General features: G+C 34.6%; 4 protein-coding genes across 5 annotated transcripts; 3 read left to right on the forward strand and 1 right to left on the reverse strand.

Annotated features, from left to right (window-relative positions):
- Positions 1-95: 95 nt before the first annotated feature.
- Positions 96-3729, reverse strand: Cdk8 (cyclin-dependent kinase 8). The gene is made up of 11 exons (XM_072893344.1): positions 3423-3729; positions 2405-2507; positions 2203-2313; positions 1963-2103; positions 1696-1885; positions 1500-1614; positions 1333-1431; positions 1176-1248; positions 992-1089; positions 785-890; positions 96-463 (listed from the first exon to the last, which is right to left on the reverse strand). Exons 1-11 carry the CDS (start codon positions 3551-3553, stop codon positions 263-265), a joined length of 1368 nt encoding a protein of 455 aa, XP_072749445.1. The 5' UTR covers positions 3554-3729; the 3' UTR covers positions 96-262.
- A 2897-nt stretch (positions 3730-6626) lies between these two features.
- Sumo (Small ubiquitin like modifier) lies at positions 6627-8314 on the forward strand. Its single transcript, XM_072892200.1, has 3 exons — positions 6627-6854; positions 6959-7084; positions 7401-8314. The coding sequence occupies exons 1-3, from the start codon at positions 6837-6839 to the stop codon at positions 7533-7535; spliced, it is 279 nt and encodes a 92-aa protein (XP_072748301.1). The 5' UTR covers positions 6627-6836; the 3' UTR covers positions 7536-8314.
- A 1119-nt stretch (positions 8315-9433) lies between these two features.
- On the forward strand, positions 9434-17959 carry Taf1 (TATA-box binding protein associated factor 1). 2 transcript variants are annotated; one of them, XM_072892179.1, is made up of 16 exons: positions 9434-9566; positions 9738-10099; positions 10269-10681; positions 10795-11043; positions 11134-11262; positions 11342-12519; positions 12722-12984; positions 13128-13489; positions 13730-14998; positions 15112-15354; positions 15556-15994; positions 16122-16264; positions 16392-16529; positions 16710-16839; positions 17022-17237; positions 17534-17959. In XM_072892179.1, the coding sequence occupies exons 2-16, from the start codon at positions 9748-9750 to the stop codon at positions 17764-17766; spliced, it is 5757 nt and encodes a 1918-aa protein (XP_072748280.1). In that variant the 5' UTR covers positions 9434-9566; positions 9738-9747; the 3' UTR covers positions 17767-17959. The 2 variants fall into 2 exon arrangements, with proteins under 2 accessions (XP_072748280.1, XP_072748281.1); XM_072892180.1 differs by having other exon boundaries at positions 9434-10099; positions 17537-17959.
- Positions 17960-18006: 47 nt separating this feature from the next.
- Positions 18007-20181, forward strand: LOC140665725 (uncharacterized). The gene is made up of 2 exons (XM_072892182.1): positions 18007-18066; positions 18423-20181. Exon 2 carries the CDS (start codon positions 18495-18497, stop codon positions 20031-20033), a length of 1539 nt encoding a protein of 512 aa, XP_072748283.1. The 5' UTR covers positions 18007-18066; positions 18423-18494; the 3' UTR covers positions 20034-20181.
- The last annotated feature ends 59 nt before the right edge of the window (positions 20182-20240 follow it).

Consider the following 20240-nt stretch of genomic DNA (forward strand, 5'->3'; position numbering starts at 1 on the left):
CATTGGCGAGTCGAGGGATATTGATAACATAAAGGATGGATGTGGAAAGATGTAAAAGCGGACGCGGAAACGAGAGAAACAATCCTTTGTACATATTTATATATAAATAAAGTTGTATTATCATACTTACGGAATATACACGAATCACTGACCACTCTGTTAACAATGTGTTGATTAGTGAATTAAATTAATGCGTTATTTGTGTTGATAGTTTAAGTTTTGGTCTGATTCGAATTGATCGATCGGATTAAAAATCACAAAATTAAAAACGTTGATGAAAGTTTGACGGTTGAGTCGGCTGAGCCGTTGAATAAACCATCCCCGGTGGTTGCTGATGGGTCATCGCGTGGCTCTGATGTTGATGGAATTCCGGAGCGCCGTGTGGCCCGTTTAGTCTCACCCGTTTCGCATTCTGTCCGTGATTGTGATCACCGTTACCTTGCTGCTGTTGATTCTGCTGTTGCTGTTTCACGAATACTCGGATGAGCGACAAGGCGATGTAAAAATTCAGTTCAATCCTCAACTACCATATAGCGATGGAGCTTAGAGAACAGCAAAGTAGGCTTCATTCGCCTTGCCATTACAGGGCCGTTTAAAAAATCGGAACCATATTTTTTAAAAATTTGAAAATAATGTAACTAAATATATAAGAAAATACATATTAGTAGAGACTATATCTGTATTAAAATAGTTATCTTATTATAGTAGTTGTGGCTTAAACCCCATATATACATAAAGTATATCACATACAAATTTTTTCGAAATGTATCTCGGAAGTAATTACCGTTTGTTGTTGATTTTGCCTCGCTTTGTTTTCAGTCTTTTCTTCGGTATCGTCGTCCGTGAGAAATTCCCTCTTGGGATAAGGGATAGGGCAGCCGGCAAATATGCTAAGAATTTTATATCAAATAAGTTTAAATACAATTTGAATGATATTATTAGTTAAAAAATTCTAAATTTAATATATAAAAATATAGGAATAAATGCCTACTCCTGTGTTGGCAGTGGCTCTTCTTGGAAGTAGGCATCCTGCATAGAATGCTCTGATGTGATACGCTTGTTTGGATCCATCATCAGTAGCTTTTGCAACTAAAATAGAGTAATATAAAAAAAGATTGCTTTGTTTGTCCAGTATGTACAAATTAAATTTTTATGTCTTTTCTTTTAATTCATACCAAATTAAATGCCTTGCTATCAGGTTTGATTTTATGCCGGTCCATATATTTAGTAAGCGAACAGTTTGCATAACTGAAAATTAAAAAAATTGATATTTTTATAAAAGATTTTGAATAAGATATGAATAGAGTTACATTTTACATTATTAAAACTCACTTGGATCTTTTAAAATCTTTAAGTAACGTAGGGTGCTCTGGCATTTTCTTAATATCTTCCCAATCTTTTTCCAATGGAAATCCCATCACATTGAATATCCTAAATATAAATTAATTTATTTTACTCTGTAATGTACAAAACAAACACAAAATCGTGTATATTCTCACCTATCTAGTTGATCATGGTGGTATGGATTGCTAGTTTTGATATCTTCTTGTCTACAATGAAATATAGGTTCGGATGTTAAAAGTTCCGCGAATATACAGCCGATAGCCCATATATCTGAAACAACAAAGCATATTATTCAATACATCATTTATAGGAACTAAAATAATATATAATGGTACACAGAATATCACGGACCTATAGCTTTCGTGTAATGTCTGGCACCTAAAAGTAATTCTGGAGCTCTGTACCAAAATGTTACTACGACAGGATCTAAATCTGCTAAAGGTTTAAGAGGAGCGTTAAATAATCTAGCAAAACCCATGTCGGCAATTTTCACGCGTCCTCGCTCGTTTCCTTCACCCATTACTAAAATATTTGCAGGTTTCTAAAATAAAGAAAATTGATACTATATAATCCATATATATATAATAAAACATATAAATGTGCGTCAGCAACAATTACCAAATCTCTATGAAGAACCCAGTTGGAATGTAAATAATGGATACCATCTAAAATTTGATACAACAAAGACTTAACCATGCCTTTCGGTACCATTACTGGCTTCTTATTAGCCTTTGCTGCTCTGTGAAACTTAATTATATGCTGCAAAGAAAATTAGCATATTGTTACATGGTTATTTGTATCATATATAATACAATAAAATTACTTTAATCTTGCATCATAAATATTATATCAACATACCCATAAATCATGCTCGGCGAAGTCAAACAATAACCAAACTTTGCGGTCATTGTGCGAGAGAAAAACACGAATAAGAGTAATGACATTGACATGTTTTAGTTCCCTGAGTAACTATAATAGGAGAAATTATAAATCAAACTATTCCTTTTTTGTTACATGCAGGCAAATATTATTTGTTATTAAAAGCAATGAAAAAACTTACAGCAATTTCTCGACATGCAGACATTGAAAGTCCTGTACCCTCAATTTGCTTAAGGCCAAAATCTTTTGTATCAGGCCGAGACTTTAATTCACTATCTGGTACACTATTTACAAAATTTGTACATTAAATTTACAAAATGAAATGGTCTTAACCATGCAATCATGATTTACAATAAAAATAAAAGCATTAACTAAATATTCATTTTGAATAAATAATCTTTTAAGCAAATTAATTATTTAGAAAATATTAAAAATATGCAATTAACATTAGCTGACAAATTAAAATGTAATAAGTTTTATCATTAAATATTTATATTAATTATTGATAATTAAATTAAATTCATTAATTATATTAAATATAATCTTTTTATTAATACAGATATAAGACCAATTAATCTAATATTATGTAAAGAATTATATTAACTATTAATTGTAGAGATAAACAAAATGGACAATCATCAATAAGTATACTTTCCTGGTATTTAAGAAATCTTAAATAAAAGATTCATAGAATAAAGGTAGCAGATACTTGGATATGGAAAGAAACTTAAAAATAAAATTACAGAAATTTCAAAGTACAGAATAAATCAACGATTTATATTATATTATCTGAAGGAATTGAAAATAATTAATTAGTGACCTATCGAAAATATAATAATTTAAATGCAATGATTAATCATAATCTTTAAATTATAGACGAGCCAAACCAATTAAATCCAAAATAAAAACCTATATTAAACACTAAATGCAAAAAGCTAGACACAAGATAAACAATCAATAAACTGCTGTTTGAATCGTAAAAGAAACGATCAATAGAAGATGATAAGTACTTTTATAAAGACAGAAAACTCTCGACTCCGAAATAGATTTATAGAAAATCGGAGCAAATTAATTTGTATAACACAATCTGAGAAGTTTGAATGATTGAATTATATTGAGTATATCGTATATTTATTACGAAAGAGGGATAACATCAAAGGAATTTTGCATTGCTTTGGAGATAGGTTAGAGAGACTAACCCTTCTTTCCTACGGGCTTTGTATACGTGTCCGTAAGTGCCTCTTCCGACCTTACATCCTTCAAACTCGAAGAGATCCTCGACTTTCGTGCGGTCTTTCTGAGTTTTCATCTTAAATTCGTAATCCATCATGTTTAGCGTTATCAGTACGATTATCAACTATAAACAAACATTTTTAATATACGTGTCCGCACACAGGAGCTCCAGACCACACAGGAGCACACTTCGCATTTGCACGTCACGGTCACGTCCCGGGGTCCCGGTCTCGCCTTCACGTCACAAATCGCACCTGAGTCCGAGGTCCGAGTCCGAGTCTGTCCGATTGAAATGCAGCGCCACATGGTGAGATGACATTTGTTCCTATCGCCCGGTCTAGGGTAATTAAATTTCTTCAAGTTGCTCACCATGCTATGGTGTATTTTCAAATAACTAGAGATTAAAGACGCCATATTATTTATACCCTAGAAAATATTCAATAACCAATAGTGAGGCAGTAATTGGAACTACGACATGGCCGAGGGCCGAGGTTTTCTATCGATTGAGTAAATAAATACTATAATAATATGGAGGATACATGTGTATTGTAATTATTATAAGTTTGATTTTGATAGAACCGTGTTATAAAATCAAAAACTAAAAAGAAAATACAATTTTCAAATTCGTAGAGATAGAAGGGACATAATTTTGAAATAATTCAATAGAGATTATATAAGAAATATGTAGAAGAAAAATGACGGATAAGGTGCGTTGATAATAATATAACATCATTGTTAAAATATCACTGAAAAATTTCACCAATAATCAATTTTTATCGATCCTTATTATATGAAATATTTAGCTTATTATGATTTGGAAGCAAAATTTCTGCTATTTAACAAAGATATGATACGAAAATCTCTGTGTTTGCATGTAAATATCATTGACAAATATACAGTATTGCTTAGTGAAAACATTATTGGTGAAATCTTTATTAAGAATTTTCACGTGATCATTTCAATTTTTATAAGTTTATATGATATATAATTACTAAAAAATTAAAATATTTTGTTTTGTTTTGCTTCACAGGAAATAGCTCGTGTTCCTTTTTCTCAAGAACAGACCAAACAAACACGTCTTAGTATTGAAGATCGTGTTAAAATTATTGAACGGCTTGATAATGGAGAAAAAGGCACCGATTTAGCACGAGAATATAAGATATCTAGGTCAGCGATTACATTTATAAAGAAATCCAAGGAATACCTGATAAAACAAAGAAGCGTACTTATTATGTGCCAAGGGCAAACATCCAAAAAAAGATGCACCGGCGTTGAAAATAGTCCTCTTGAGCAAGCTTTGTATGAATGGTTTCTCCAAAAGAAAAGCATAGGAGAACCTGTCACAGGAATAATGTTGCAGGAGAAGGCAATTGAGTTGAATAAAATGCTTAACGGTACCAGTAGTTTTAAAGGCACTAATGGTTTCATATCCAAATTTAAAAAAAGGCATAGCATTGGATCTTCAACAGTTCATGGAGAAAAAGCTTCTGCAAATAAAAATGCAAGTACTTTTTGTAGAGAATTTATCAAATACATTATGGACAATAAAATACCATTGGATAAAGTTTATAATGCTAAAGAAACTGTACTCTATTGGAAAATGATGCCAAATAAAACTCCTATTACCAGCAGTGAACACGAAACTCCTGGTAAATTAGACAAAAACAAAATTACGTTAATGGTATGCACAAATGCGACAGGAACTCACAAACTGCCTATATTAATTGTCGGAAAAGCACATAACTGTTTCGAGAACATAAGATCATCGTCAATTATTTATACAAGACAGAGCAATGCATGCCTAGATAAACAGTTGATGTTGACTTGGTATCAAGAAATTTTCTTACCAGAAATTGAAGCAGTTCATAGTTCCAATGCCGAACAATGTCTTCTTCTATTAAATAATAATCCCAATTATCCTACAGTAGAAGAATTCAACTCAATCAGTGAACGATGTCAAATAATTTGTCTACCATCTAATGCGACTTCGCTTATACCTATGGATCAAGGAGTTATTGAGAAGTTGAAGAAGATATATAGAAAATATTTTCTAAGAGTAATGCTTGTAGCAGACACTACAGAAGATGTCCAGAAGATGTTGAAGTCACTTGATATACTTAAATGCTGTCATTTAATAAGTGATGCTTGGGATGAAGTGACGGAAACGGTCATAAAGGATAGCTGGAAGAATATCTTTCCTTTATACCTAGAAGAACAGCTTGACTCACGATTATTTTTGGACATGGTAAATAAAATTCCTGAATATGAAAATATCACATTGGAAGAGATTGATTTATGGTTAAACAGTGACAACAATAAACAAGAATGCCAAGAAGTATCAAATCAAGAAGTACTAGATGAAGAATTGGTTTTTCCAGAACATCATGAAGATAATGAAGTTGATGAAAGGGTAAATCAAGAGAATGAAGAAGAAGATAACAATGAGTATTTAAATGACAATGACAACGACAATACAAATAATGTTACATCAAAGAGTGCTCTTGATGCAATTATTACATTCTTATCCTGGTATCAAACTCAAAATGAATGCTCGCTTCAAGATCGTCAATACATACGAAAATTCTGGAAACATGCAATGGATGACGTCCTTCCAAAAGATAATTAATATAATAAATAATGTAATAATATAATATAAAATAATATATATATGCATAAAATCTTATAGATTACAATACTTGATTATTAAAGTTTTTTCTAACATTGTAGTAATAAATAAAATTTTTATTTATTGTTGAAATAGTCAAAATTTATATTATAAGTTTTAAATATTTGTATGTAAAGGGCCGTCTACAATAGGTGTTGTAAGTCGTAAGCTATAAGAAATTGACCAATGATATTCGATATTCTTCTCTAAGGTCAACTGTGATTGGTTAATTTCTTGCGGCCTACGACTTAAAACACCTATTGTAGACTGCCCTTAATGTTTACGAAAGCAATGGATTTAAATATTCGATTTGAAATAGATATTGGTTTAGAAATACTACAGACCAATCATAACCATTCCATTCTTTAGAGGAATGACTATTATTGGTCAGTAGAAGCTGTCAATTGCATGACTTCTTGACGCGTCCTGTATATGGAGCTTAATGTTCTTCAGCGATAAACAAAAAATTCGGTCTTGAAATTCACATACGTACAGTATCTTTGTACAATGCGTCATTCGTGCAAGATGGTAACGTCGTGATCGCCGTTTTGCGAAAGAAGCGGGATCGAGCGGGATTTCTCTGCGAGTGTTTATTTCCACGAATTATTTACTCGTCGAGCGCACATATTGATCGGCCGGTTTCACGATCACCGATTCTCGCGACTCTCTTTGGTGATTGCTATCTCATAATCGGTCTTCACCTACCTGCGGTACCATGTCGGATGAGAAGAAGGTAACGCTTCGTGAACCCTAACCGCGCCGACGATTATTTACAATGTTGCAGCGTGGGTAGCGCGTCTCCCGCGTGTCTCACACAATTGTTTTTTGTTCGCGCAGGAGACGAAGGCGGAATCGGAGCACATAAATCTGAAGGTGCTCGGCCAGGACAATGCGGTAGTTCAGTTTAAAATTAAGAAACACACACCTCTTCGCAAATTGATGAACGCATACTGCGACCGTGTAGTAAGTGTCCACTGATAATTTTGTGAATTTTAATTGTCAACATATAAATCTGTCGAGCGTTACGTTGAAAATTTTCAATGTATGGACATTGATATCTTTTACGACAATGCAGCAGAAACGTTTGTTTTGGTATAAATACACTCAAGCGTTAATATTCTGTGATGTAACTTTTTTGTAATATGTTAATGACAGTTTTAAAATTTTTGAAAGACTAGTTTTCATTCAGTTTTCAATTTAAAAACATTAAAAAAAAAAAAAAATAAGCTCTTATGCTTTTGGACAAAATATGAATGATATTATTGATATTGTTTCGCAGGGTTTGGCAATAGCAGCAGTAAGATTTAGATTTGACGGACAACCCATAAATGAATTAGATACACCTACAACGCTGGAAATGGAAGAAGGGGATACAATAGAGGTATATCAACAACAAACAGGTGGTTCGTGTTGAGATACAATGCATCACGTTTACAAATGGACTAAATGAAATTTACTGTTCTAACAGTGTTTATTTTTAACAAAAAATATGATTTATTTTTAGTTTATGTTTATTCCGCTCTGCAAGATTGGGGACTTTATCTTATCCCATAATGTGCAGATTCAATCATATATTGTAATTTAATTCTTTTGTCCTTGTTTTTTTTTCTTGAAATATGTTAGATATAATTATTATTTAAAATCATTCTCTGATATAATTTTTATTTAAGGATGCACATTATGCATCTGTTTGAAGTCTTCAATTGTCATAGCCATTACTGCAGATTTATTAACATGTTACATTCAAATACAATTGTCTGCAATTTATTGTTGAAAAATACGAGCTTATGTTATTATGGAGAGAAAAGGGAATCATACATTATTTAAAGAATACAGTCATTGTCAATGTAAAGTCTATTAAAAATCAGGATTTCTCTTGCACATAATTCTGATGTAAATTAACATTGTAACAATTTAAGCTTTACTTAATAAATTCTCATTTTTTTTAGATATACTCTGTTTATATTTAAAAATGGTGTACAGAATAATAAATTATAGATTAGATTATGTGCATTTTTATCAATGCATGAATAAAAATTTAATTCGCAGAGTTTTCGTTTATATTTTACAAAATCAAATTTTGTATTCTTAATTTCCTAAGAAAATTTCCGTTTTATTTATAATTTCTGCATGGCCCACGTTACTTTGTATAATGAGCGAGAATAAACAGTGTGTTATCTTTTCTAAAAGAAACCTTCCATCTTAGTAAATAGTTTTATAATATTTTATATTGTTCTGGACTCGCATATTTAGCAAAAAATAAATACAAAATAATTTATATTTTCTTTAAGAAAGATACGCAGTATATATTTTTGACAAGATTTAAGTATTATATCGATGTATGCAAAGAAGTATATCTTTTCGATATAATCTATTATATTTACTAAATGTAAGTTTTACACGCAAAAAATGTAAAGTACATGTATCAAAAAATGTTCTTGAAAATACATTTTAATTAGGCATTAAAGTAGTAACTACATATACAAAAGTGGAAAAATTCAGTGAAGTTTCAAATTTATGTATTTTATACAATACCAGAGAAAAATCTAATTTCTCTCTGGTGATATAAAACAAATTTTTGTAAAGCTATTCCTTTTTATGTATAATGTATATATATATATATATATATATATATATATATATATATATAATCTTTTTAATATATTATATCTATAAACTTAAAATTGAACAAAAACAATAATATAATAGAAACAATAAATATCTGTAAATTTTAAAATAATATAAGCATTATGTACACATGTTTTCATGTCAATTTTATTAAATGATTATTATATAATTGACTATTGCCTGGTTAGGCTGATACAGAATTTTTATATTGCGATAAAAAGTGAAACGAGTTGGAAATAAGTTTTGCTAATTCAAATTTCGAAAGATGAATTTATTACGAGTAATAATAAATCGCTTTCTTTGTATTGGTACAAGACAAAAATTATTTGATAAAAAAAGGTGACATAAATTAAATGAATTTTTTTAAATATTTTTTTATATAATTTTTTAATTCTGTTTTATAAATTCGAAAATTTTATTAGAGATTTATCTGGATAAATAAGGTACTCATATATTGACCGTTGTCTTAGATAATTAACATATTGACCAATCAGAGTTCTGTATTCAACTGCCAATAGACAATGTCCATGTGCTTACTATCTTCACAACTAGGGATAAAGTTTCGTAAACAATTCACAGATGTCGTTTAACACAGTTTCCTTTTTCAGTTCGTTTCTACTATTAGCATGAGACATGATCAACGTGGCATATAAATTCATCGAAATTAATTGTAGTTTAGTTAGTTGGTTTCCATTTTCCGCTTGTGTTGTAATCGTATTGTGGTCGCATCGTGGATAGTCTGTTCTTGCATTGTTATTTATGTAAATAAACTGATAGATTACGAGATTCGTATGCAATAATCCGGCATCAATAGCCGGTACGAGAAAGAATCGATAATTTTCTACAAATTGTGATAGCGAATATATCTATACAGAGAGAAAAAAAGAGTGCATTACATTAATTCGCAATTTATTTACATATATAATTACAGTGCACGTAACAGAGTTATTTAAATTGTAAAGACCGAATTGATTGATAAATCTCTTAGTGTAGAGAAAATGGGGGACTCCGAGGAAGAGAACGAGAAAGACTTGGTATCTAGTCTTAACATCACTGGCTTCCTCTTTGGCAACATTGATGATAATGGTCAGTTGGAAGATGATATCTTGGATCCCGAAGCAAAACAACATTTAGCTTCGCTCAGTCGCCTCGGTCTGAGTTCGTTCATCAATGAAATGATGTCTAATGATTGTACCACTGAGGAAAAGGAGAACAACAAAGTGGACAATCAGACGGAGAATCAAAATACAACTGCAAACGATACAGATGTAGATTATTTTGCAAAATCACCTACTGCACTTGATTTCTCTGATATAAATGAATTAGCGGATGATATAAATGATGACACTTGTGAGTACTTGTACTACAATTTATATATATATAATGGTTATTTTTGTTTCTAACAAACTCATATTAATATAATATTAATATATATTATATTTCTTAATTATAGATACATTAAATATAAATAATATAAAAAAATTCAAGTTTTGAATGTAATATCACAATTTGTTTTTAGTGAAAAATAATGCACTTGACAAGAGATTAGACAAAGAGAATGCAGATTATGATGCTGACGACGAGGAGATTGTTAACAAATCAGACACACAATTGATGCCACCTCCGCCAGTACCTGAGGAGAAAGAAGTATTAACTGCCGAGGAAGCAGAGGCAGCGCGTCAACGTAAATTAGAGACACCTTTAGCTTCTATGTTGCCTTCCAAATATGCCAATATTGACGTCACTGAATTATTTCCGGACTTTCGTACTAATAAGGTTCTCAGATTCTCAAGATTATTTGGCCCGGGCAAACCAAGTAGTCTGCCACAAATATGGAGAGGTGTGAGAAAGCGACGTAAGAAGAGAAAGCATCACGATATCAAAGATTCCGATTCTGGGTCTGATCAGGATGATAAAAGGCCTAAATTTAAGGTATGTTTTAAAACTTTTATTCATCTATGAAATTTTTAAATATAAAATTAAAAACTTTTTTTTTAGTACCATTAATTTTCCATCAACTTATACAAATCCATTTTTTGTCTCAGGGTTGGATAATACAGTACGGTCCCGAACCTAGCACAGAGGCGTGTCGTTCGGATGACGAAAACAAGCTTTTGTTACCGGTAGAAGACAAGGAGCAGACCGGTAAGACAGGTGAAACCGGAGAGAATGGTGATATGGAACCCAAGGTAGCAGATTGGAGATTTGGACCTGCACAGTTGTGGTATGACATGCTGGATGTTCCAGAAACTGGAGACGGATTCAACTATGGATTCCAAATGTTAATGGATAAAGTGCGTAAATATTTTATCACGTTCAATGATTGATGGATATTAAAATTAATATATTACAACCAGTGTTTTTTAATATTGAACTTTTATCAGATGGAAGAACAAGGGAATGATAAATTGGAGGTCAAGACCGAAGAGTTTGCCGACGATGCATTTTTGATGGTATCACAGTTACACTGGGAGGACGATGTTGTGTGGAATGGAGATGATATAAAGCATAAGGTAATTTATTACTAGAACAATTATTATCGTATATAATGTAATAATGCACATAATAAACATTTATTTCTTTTGTTCACAGGTGATGCAAAAGATGAATAGTAAGAATAATGCAGCCGGCTGGGTACCTTCAAGTGGTAACAGAACTGCGCAAGCCTTTAGTCAACCAGGAAAAGGTGCCCCGGTTACAGTGGCACCTAACGTTAGATTGGCTACTTCGCAAATTGTAACGCCATTACACATGCAATCTCAAAAGAATAAAATGAATATGGGCAAAGGAAATCAGCAACAACGAGAGGAGAATTATGACGATACCTGGTACTCGATATTTCCAGTGGAAAATGAGGAACTGGTTTACGGTTTGTGGGAAGAGGAGGTCATCTGGGATCCGGAGAATATGAGGAAGATTCCAAAGCCGAAGATACTCACATTAGATCCGAATGACGAGAATATAGTTTTGGGAATACCGGATGACATCGATCCCGCTCTCCTTCACAAGGACAATGGTCCGCAACCTAAGGTAAAAATCCCACATCCTCACGTGAAAAAGAGCAAGTTATTACTAGGCAAGGCGGGCGTCATCAATGTTCTCGAAGAAGATACACCTCCACCGCCGCCCAAATCGCCTGACAGGGATCCGTTTAACATATCAAACGACACGTATTACATGCCCAAATCGTCGGAAACTACGTTAAGGCTGAAAGTCGGCGGCGGAAATTTAATACAGCATAGTACTCCGGTTGTGGAGTTACGTGTTCCTTTTGTACAAACGCACATGGGTCCAATGCGATTGAGAAATTTTCATAGGCCGCCGTTACGAAGGTTCAGCCACGGTCCATTGGCTCATCCAGGACCGCACAGCGTTCTGCCTTTACTGAAACACATTAAGAAGAAGGCTAAGCAACGAGAGCAAGAGAGAATCGCTTCCGGTGGTGGTGATGTGTTTTTTATGAGAACACCGGAAGATTTGACAGGGCGGGACGGCGAGTTGGTGCTCATCGAGTTTTCGGAAGAACATCCGCCGCTCATGAATCAGGTTGGCATGTGTTCTAAAATGAAGAACTATTACAAGAGAAGGGCCGGCAAGGATCAGGGTCCACAAACGTATAAGTACGGGGAAACAGCGTATGCGCACACTAGTCCGTTTCTGGGCATCCTCACTCCTGGTCAAAGTATCCAGGCGATCGAGAACAACATGTACAGAGCTCCAATTTACGAGCACAGGATTCCTGATACTGATTTCTTAGTTATAAGAACGAGGTATTGTATATTTTAATATACTTACATTGTTGATTTTGTTATTAATTTAACTTTCCGTTTTTATACTCGTAGTATTTTGTAACTTGTATATATTTTTATTTTTTGTTAGCTGTACATATTTTTCTCACTTGTATATATGTATTGAAGCAAAATTTTTATTATATAAATATCTATTTTTAATTAATTTTATTAATCTTTACAGACAGCAATATTATGTTAGAGAGATGGACGCGTTGTTTGTTGCCGGACAGGAATGTCCTTTGTACGAAGTACCGGGACCCAATTCAAAAAGAGCAAACAATTTCGTGCGAGATTTCCTGCAAGTGTTCATATATAGATTGTTCTGGAAGTCGCGCGATACACCCCGGCGAATAAAAATGGATGATATAAAGAAAGCCTTTCCATCCCACAGTGAGAGCAGTATCAGAAAGAGACTAAAACTATGCGCAGACTTTAAGAGAACCGGTACGTAATCGATATCAGATTTGATTTTTTACTATATACTTTTGTGTTGAAGAAAATTTTTATAGAAGAAATGTGTTTTTATATTTTGTTTTTTATAAATACTTATTAAAATTATTAATCTGAGAATTTTCTGTATAACATAGGAATGGACTCCAACTGGTGGGTGATAAAACCGGACTTTAGATTGCCAACAGAGGAAGAGATTCGCGCTATGGTATCGCCGGAGCAGTGTTGCTCTTATTTCAGTATGATTGCAGCCGAACAGCGTTTAAAAGACGCCGGATACGGTGAGAAATTCTTATTTACTCCACAAGACGACGACGATGAAGATATGCAACTCAAGATGGACGACGAGGTAAAGGTGGCACCGTGGAATACGACGCGTGCTTACATACAAGCCATGAAAGGAAAGTGCTTACTACAATTGGCCGGTCCTGCGGATCCAACTGGCTGCGGTGAAGGCTTCTCTTACGTCAGAGTACCGAATAAGCCAACTATTAGCAAGGTTTGTTCAAATAAATATATACTTTGAAGAAATATGTATCACATTGTCACGAGAAAGAAAAACACATTGAATTCATAAAACTAAAAATGTAACATTAATAGTTTTTAGTCGGAGTAATTAATATCTCTTTAAATAATTTTCTTAATTATAACAGTGCTATCTTAAAAGAATGAAATAAATTAGAAATTTATTAACCAAAAAAGTAGATTAGAGTAAATTACAAAATCATGTTTCAACCAGGAGGAACAAGAAGCTCAACCAAAGAGAACTGTAACTGGCACAGATGCGGATCTTAGAAGATTGTCTTTGAACAATGCGAAAGCATTATTGCGTAAATTTGGCGTGCCCGAGGAAGAAATCAAGAAGCTATCGCGTTGGGAGGTGATCGATGTAGTACGCACCTTGTCAACAGAGAAGGCGAAGGCCGGTGAAGAAGGCATGACAAAATTTTCCCGGGGCAATCGTTTCTCTATTGCCGAACATCAGGAACGGTATAAGGAGGAGTGTCAGCGTATCTTCGATCTGCAGAATCGTGTACTGTCGTCGAACGAGGTACTAAGTACGGATGAAGGTGAGAGCTCAGAAGAAGACAGCTCAGACATCGAGGAGATGGGTAAGAATATTGAAAACATGCTATCGAATAAAAAGACCAGTACGCAACTGTCGTTGGAGCGAGAAGAGCAGCAGCGACATGAGCTACGAAAAATGTTGATGGGCGAAGCACAGGAACAGGAAAACAAGAAGGGCAAAGAAAATAAAAAGAAGGACGAGGAGGAAGACAGTCCGATTAATAATTTTAATGCGCAGCAAGGTCGCGTATTGAAAATTTATCGTACGTTCCGCAATCCAGAGGGCAAAGAGTACACGCGGGTCGAATTGGTGAGGAAGCCTGCCGTAATCGACACATACCTCAAGATTCGTAACTCGAAGGATGAGACGTTTATCAAGCAGTTTGCCACGTTGGATGAGGCGCAGAAGGAGGAGATGAAACGAGAGAAACGTAGATTGCAAGAACAGTTGCGCCGGATCAAACGAAATCAGGAGAGGGAGCGTATGATGGGCGGACCGGCAGTCGTGAATGGCAGCGCCATTAATAACTCGAGCAATAATCATAATAACAGCAACAACAATATATTTGATCGCAGCAGCACCAACACTCCGACTATCACTTCCTCAACCAGTATCCTTCCCTTGTGTAATTTCCCATCTTCTTCCACTACATCTATTACTACATCTAAACATCCAAAACCGGAGGTATCACCTCCTAAACGTAAAAAACCTAAACTTAAGCCAGATCTAAAACTCAAGTGCGGTGCCTGCGGCAACGTCGGTCACATGCGCACCAATAAGGCCTGTCCACTTTATCAGAACAGCATTGCTACTGCGCCCGTTAATGTTGCGATGACCGAGGAGCAAGAGGAAGAGATCGAAAAGCAGTTGAACACCGATGATCAGGATTTGGTAAATGTCGATGGTACCAAGGTGAAGCTATCGTCGAAACTGATCAAGGTGAGTCGTGGAATATAATTTACGTTGATCCACTGGATCCATAATATTTTTTCTAGTTAAATACGATCCACGAAATTTAAAAGCGACATAAATAAATATTTATCTTATTTCAGCATGCTGAGGAGGTGAAAAGACGTACACTGGTGCTCAAAGTACCAAAAGAAGCGGTGAATTCGAAGAAACGCAGGAAACCACCCACTGATGATCATTGTGATTACTTGAAACGTCACCAAAGGCCAGTCAACAGACGTAGGACTGATCCAGTTGTTGTAATGTCGACAATATTGGAGAGCATTCTAAATGAAATGAGAGATCTGCCGGATGTACAGCCTTTCTTATTCCCAGTCAATGCAAAAGTAAACATTATTTTCAAACTCGTAACGGCTGTGATATTTATGTGCTAAAAATAGAATTTTAGTTTAAAAAGAAAAGTATATAAATTTGAATTTTTTTTAGCTATAACTATAAACTTATGTATACAGATTTAAATGGTACCTATTAGAAAAATCTTTCTCAAAACTCATTAAAATATTATCATCTATATTATTTGTCATCAGGCAGTTCCCGATTATCATAAGATTATACAACGACCTATGGATCTACAGACGATACGTGAGAATTTGAGGCTGAAAAAGTATCAGAGTAGACAAGAGTTTTTGGCGGATTTTAATCAGATTCTTGAAAATTCGACACTTTATAACGGAGCGACGAGTTCGTTAACTGTGGCCGCCGATAGAATGCTAACTATGTGCGCCGCGAGGGTCCGTGAGAAGGACGATCGTTTGATGAGACTAGAGAAGGCCATTAATCCTCTTCTGGACGATAATGACCAGGTTGCTCTAACCTACATCTTGAATAACGTTGTTCTAAATAAATTGCAATCCATGACAGAAGTATGGCCATTTATGAAACCTGTCAATAAAAAGATGGTGAAAGATTATTACAATATCGTGAAGAAACCAATGGATTTAGAAACCATATCCAAAAAAGTTACTGGTAAGAAATTTAAATTTTTATCTTTAATTTGTGTGTATAAAAAAGGATTTGGACAAATTCTTATTTATTTAAAAAAATTTTAATCAAGTTTATATACTTTTCTTTTTAACTAAAATTCTATTTTTAGCACATAAATACCACAGCCGTTACGAGTTTCTCAAGGATATTAAACAAATTTTGGAAAATTGCACACTTTATAATGGCAAGGATTCTCCGCTCACAAAAAAGGCCGAATTGCTGGTTGATGTGTGTAAAAAAACATTAGATGAGGTACAAACATTTTAGATATTTCTAGATATTAATTAAATATATAGAAATTGTTAAAAGAATACAATGGAAATAAGAAATTACTAGAGCGAGAAGTTACAGATGATGATGAACTTATTATATATTATAGTGTCACGAAAATCTAACACAATTGGAGAACAATATACTGCTTGTGCAAAAGCGTATAATAGAGCAAGCAGATATAGATTCTTCATGGCTTGGTCCGGACGACGAAAATTATACTATCGCAGAATCTGAATTTAGAAACGTAATGAAATTATATTTATTTTTACATTTAACATTTTTATACTTTACTTATACTTTTATACTTGTCTAGTATAGTATATTTCATGCATTTTATTATTAAGACCCTTTTGTAATCTCTTATTATATGTTATATAATTTTTAATTTCTTCTACATTTTATTCAACATTAAATTTATCTTCAGAGCCAAACCAGTTCTCCGGAGAATCCATTTGGCAAGTCAAATATGGATGATTTCGATTTCGTAGACGTAGAAGGAGACATGGAAACAGACGTTGACAGAAACTCGAAAAAGAAAGATGTGCTCGAAGAAGGTAAAGTAATATATTTGAATTTTATTTTATCTTTGAGAAGAACTGTTCTATTTGTCCAAACCGTTTTTAGATCGATATAAAAATTTATATTTATAATTATTTGTCTCTTGAATTATCTACGTCTGTGTTGAAAAGCAATTGAAAGAGAGCTCTTGTTAAATATTCTTGTTTTTCTATTGCAGATCTTCAATTCTCCAGTGAAGAAGATGAATTCAATGAAGTGCCTTTCGTGACGGATGAACATTCCGGACAAAACGAAATGGAGACGCTGGAGTTGAGTGAGGTCAGAGATGAAGGTGTTGTACTAGCGGACGATGACAGCCAACAAGCTGCCGAGGGATTAGTCCAGTTAGGTACCGTCGGTTTTTATGTAGGCGAGCAACAACTGCTTCAGCAAGGTAAGTACAAAAAAAGATTGAGAAATAAAATTTTAAACTCTCGATAATCGATTTTCTACCGCTTAGTTCACTAATCCATTATTTGAAGAAAATTTAGAACTTTACACAGACGTAGATAATTCAAGAGAGACAAATAATTATAAATATAAATTTTTATATCGATCTAAAAACGATTTGAACAAATAGAACAATTCTTCTCAAAGATAAAACAAATGTTTAAATCGTGGATTCCTCAATCGATGAATGAATGACGTGTTTGTATTTGATTTTTTGCTAAACCAAACTTGTGTTGATAGCAGATGACAGCATGGATGTCGACCCGAATTATGATCCGTCTGATCTCCTACTGGCCGGCTTGTCGGCTAGAGATGATAAAGGTGAGAATAAGATCCAAGATGATCTGGCTGTTTCTGAGAGCGATGACGACGCTGAGAACACCATTCCGAAACAGGAAGCGCAACAGAATCAACAACAGCAGCAACAACTGTCACAACCGGACGAAGATGTTGGCGGCGATTTGTGGTTCTAAATGCGCGTTTTGTTACTATATTAAACGCAACATGAAAGTTATATATTTAACGATGAGTAGATACACGGTTAAGGAAAATCTACAAATTCATCTTGTATCATTGAAAAGAAGAGTTGTAGGAGTTATTCTTCGTACACTATGTGCATATATTATATATAAATCTGTACAATAAATCTGTACATATAAGATAAAATTTTTTTTTCTACTTTAACGTGTTGACAATCTTGTACAATGTATAGTATATATACTGCTACATTACTAAAATCTGTCATAAACGTCAAATCATTTTTATTTATACTCGTAAGTAAACTTTTTAATTACATCTCTCTTTCTCTCAGCAGCGAGAAAGAGAGATAATAAATCTTAGTTTTGAACTTTGCTAAATAATACCATTCGAAAATTCGATTTATAAAATTAAAAGTGAATATTTAAATCAGAACAATGAGAACTGCAATTTCATGTCTTTATAATTTTATATAAAAAAATTGAAAGTTAAATTTTAACCTCTCTCTCTCTCTCTCTGCATAATAAAAAATAAACTTTTTATTTTAATTTAATTATTCTCTACACATCTATATTATTCTTTTACATATTTTTTATATTTGTATTGTTTTCGTAATATTTTTATATCTAATTTAATTTATTTCAACTTCTAGGGGTTTGCCAGCTTTTGTCGCTGGTGTTTTCTAAAATTGTCAAGATTCTAGCAATTTTTTTATCTTAATTTTATGATGATAACCGATGAAAACCTCGCACAAAGAATGAATGACATTTCCCAAAGCCTCTTGACCACTATTTCGCCGACGCAGCAGGATAAGATTCTGGATATGATCGTAAAAATCGTGAAAAATGCGACGAGAGAGCAATTGCAGTCCTGTCATCCTGGAGCGCTCGTCACGAGCGCGTTGAAAAACTTGCTACGTTACGAGGATTTATTGCATATGGCCAGGCTGTGCGAATGGAAACGTCGACGGAGGTTCAAGATCGCTCGTGATTGCTATCACGCTCTGCTGAAAAGTTACCTGCCGGAAAGATCGCAAGACGTCGTGGAGACAATCGTAGAGGTCATCTATCGCGACCGGCTCTGGGAATTTGAGACTTTCTGTCTCCAGCTAATGTACAGTCTGTTGAGCGTCAGCGCGGCCAGTGGCGGGCTGATCATCCATACTATTTGGGATAAGCTATCGTCGCCGGAGATCAGTGTCGAGGACGCCCGCGGGATCATCAGGATGCTATACGAACTATTGGACATGTACGAGTGGCCGGCGACTCAAGACACGGTCATGACGGTGGAGAGGATGCTTGGTCTCTTTCACACTAGTATAATCGCAAGATTAACGGCAACATCCGATTCTTCCATCTCGGCGCCATTCATGAATTTTAAAAAAGGCCTGGAGATTTGCCTGAGAAACACGATGAAGCATTTGTCGAATGATCAGCTGCTGGTGGTCATCCAGCACATGTGCTCGTGGACGGTGGCCGCGAGCACGACCGACGAGTTTGTCCTCGAGTTTGGCAGCACTTTGGAATACGCTGCTTACATGCATCGGGCGGGCCTTTACGAGCAGACTCTCACGCCGATGATATTTCCTCTGCTAATGCGAATGGTAGGGTCCGCCAGTCGATTGATCAGTTTACTGGGTAACCGGATATTGCAATATTTGTTGGATCGCAAGAACAACCGATCATTCTTTGACACACCTAGGATCTTCTTCGAGCATACGCGTCTCAATTTGCGCATTACATCCAGTCGCGAGGAGGACCAGCTGTTCTTCAAGCTGCACCGTGAATTATTGCACGATAGTTTGCTGAGAAGTCTGGCGAATCATTCAGATTCACGAATGAATCTGGAGACGACGTTTTGTACCATGTGTCTGATTGCCGTTGAAGTGCCGTGTGGCTTCACGGCCGCTGCTTTAGTCTGTCTCGCTATGAACCTGCAAGAGATCATTCTGCAGCAACCGATCAATCGCTTGGAGGTAGCCTGCCACGTGCACGCTACGATCATCTCTGTCATGTCGCTCATCTGTTGGATACACAAAGCTAAAGTATTTTACGATTACGTAAACAAGATTGTAATGGAAAGGGCGCAATGGGCTCCACATCTAAATCCTCCCATTCAATCCCAGTATAACTTTGCTGTCCATCACGTTCTCTGGAACAAACCGGAATTGTTCTTCGTCGACTGGGAGACACGCTACGGCCTGTGGAAATGTTTCCGTCTAGTTGACAGTAGTTCAGACACTATTATTGATCGCCTGACATGAGCTACATTCGCAAAATATTTGGATAAAACAAAGGCTTTATAAATAGAAGAGAATGGAACTAAAGATTTATAGATTCAATTATTTCCATATAATTGTGTCATATTTAAAAAAATCTATGAAAATAAAAATTTAATATAAATCCAGAGAGCCATGAATCATCTTTGTAAGTTAAGGTTTCAACAAAGAAAAATTTTTCAAATTATTAGT

Source organism: Anoplolepis gracilipes, chromosome 5 (genome assembly GCF_047496725.1).
Source record: "Anoplolepis gracilipes chromosome 5, ASM4749672v1, whole genome shotgun sequence".
Lineage (NCBI taxonomy): Eukaryota > Metazoa > Arthropoda > Insecta > Hymenoptera > Formicidae > Anoplolepis > Anoplolepis gracilipes.

Coding starts and splice junctions, on each gene's coding strand:
- LOC140665725 (XM_072892182.1), top strand. CDS start 18,495: ATGATGATAACCGATGAAAACCTCGCACAAAGAATGAATGACATTTCC.
- Sumo (XM_072892200.1), top strand. Junction 7,085..7,400: donor ACGCATACTGCGACCGTGTA/GTAAGTGTCCAC, acceptor ATTGTTTCGCAG/GGTTTGGCAATAGCAGCAGT.
- Cdk8 (XM_072893344.1), bottom strand. CDS start 3,553: ATGATGGATTACGAATTTAAGATGAAAACTCAGAAAGACCGCACGAAA. Junction 2,104..2,202: donor TCGCCGAGCATGATTTATGG/GTATGTTGATAT, acceptor TTTTCTTTGCAG/CATATAATTAAGTTTCACAG. Junction 1,090..1,175: donor ATAGCAAGGCATTTAATTTG/GTATGAATTAAA, acceptor ACTCTATTTTAG/TTGCAAAAGCTACTGATGAT.
- Taf1 (XM_072892179.1), top strand. CDS start 9,748: ATGGGGGACTCCGAGGAAGAGAACGAGAAAGACTTGGTATCTAGTCTT. Junction 11,044..11,133: donor TCCAAATGTTAATGGATAAA/GTGCGTAAATAT, acceptor AACTTTTATCAG/ATGGAAGAACAAGGGAATGA. Junction 14,999..15,111: donor TATCGTCGAAACTGATCAAG/GTGAGTCGTGGA, acceptor ATCTTATTTCAG/CATGCTGAGGAGGTGAAAAG.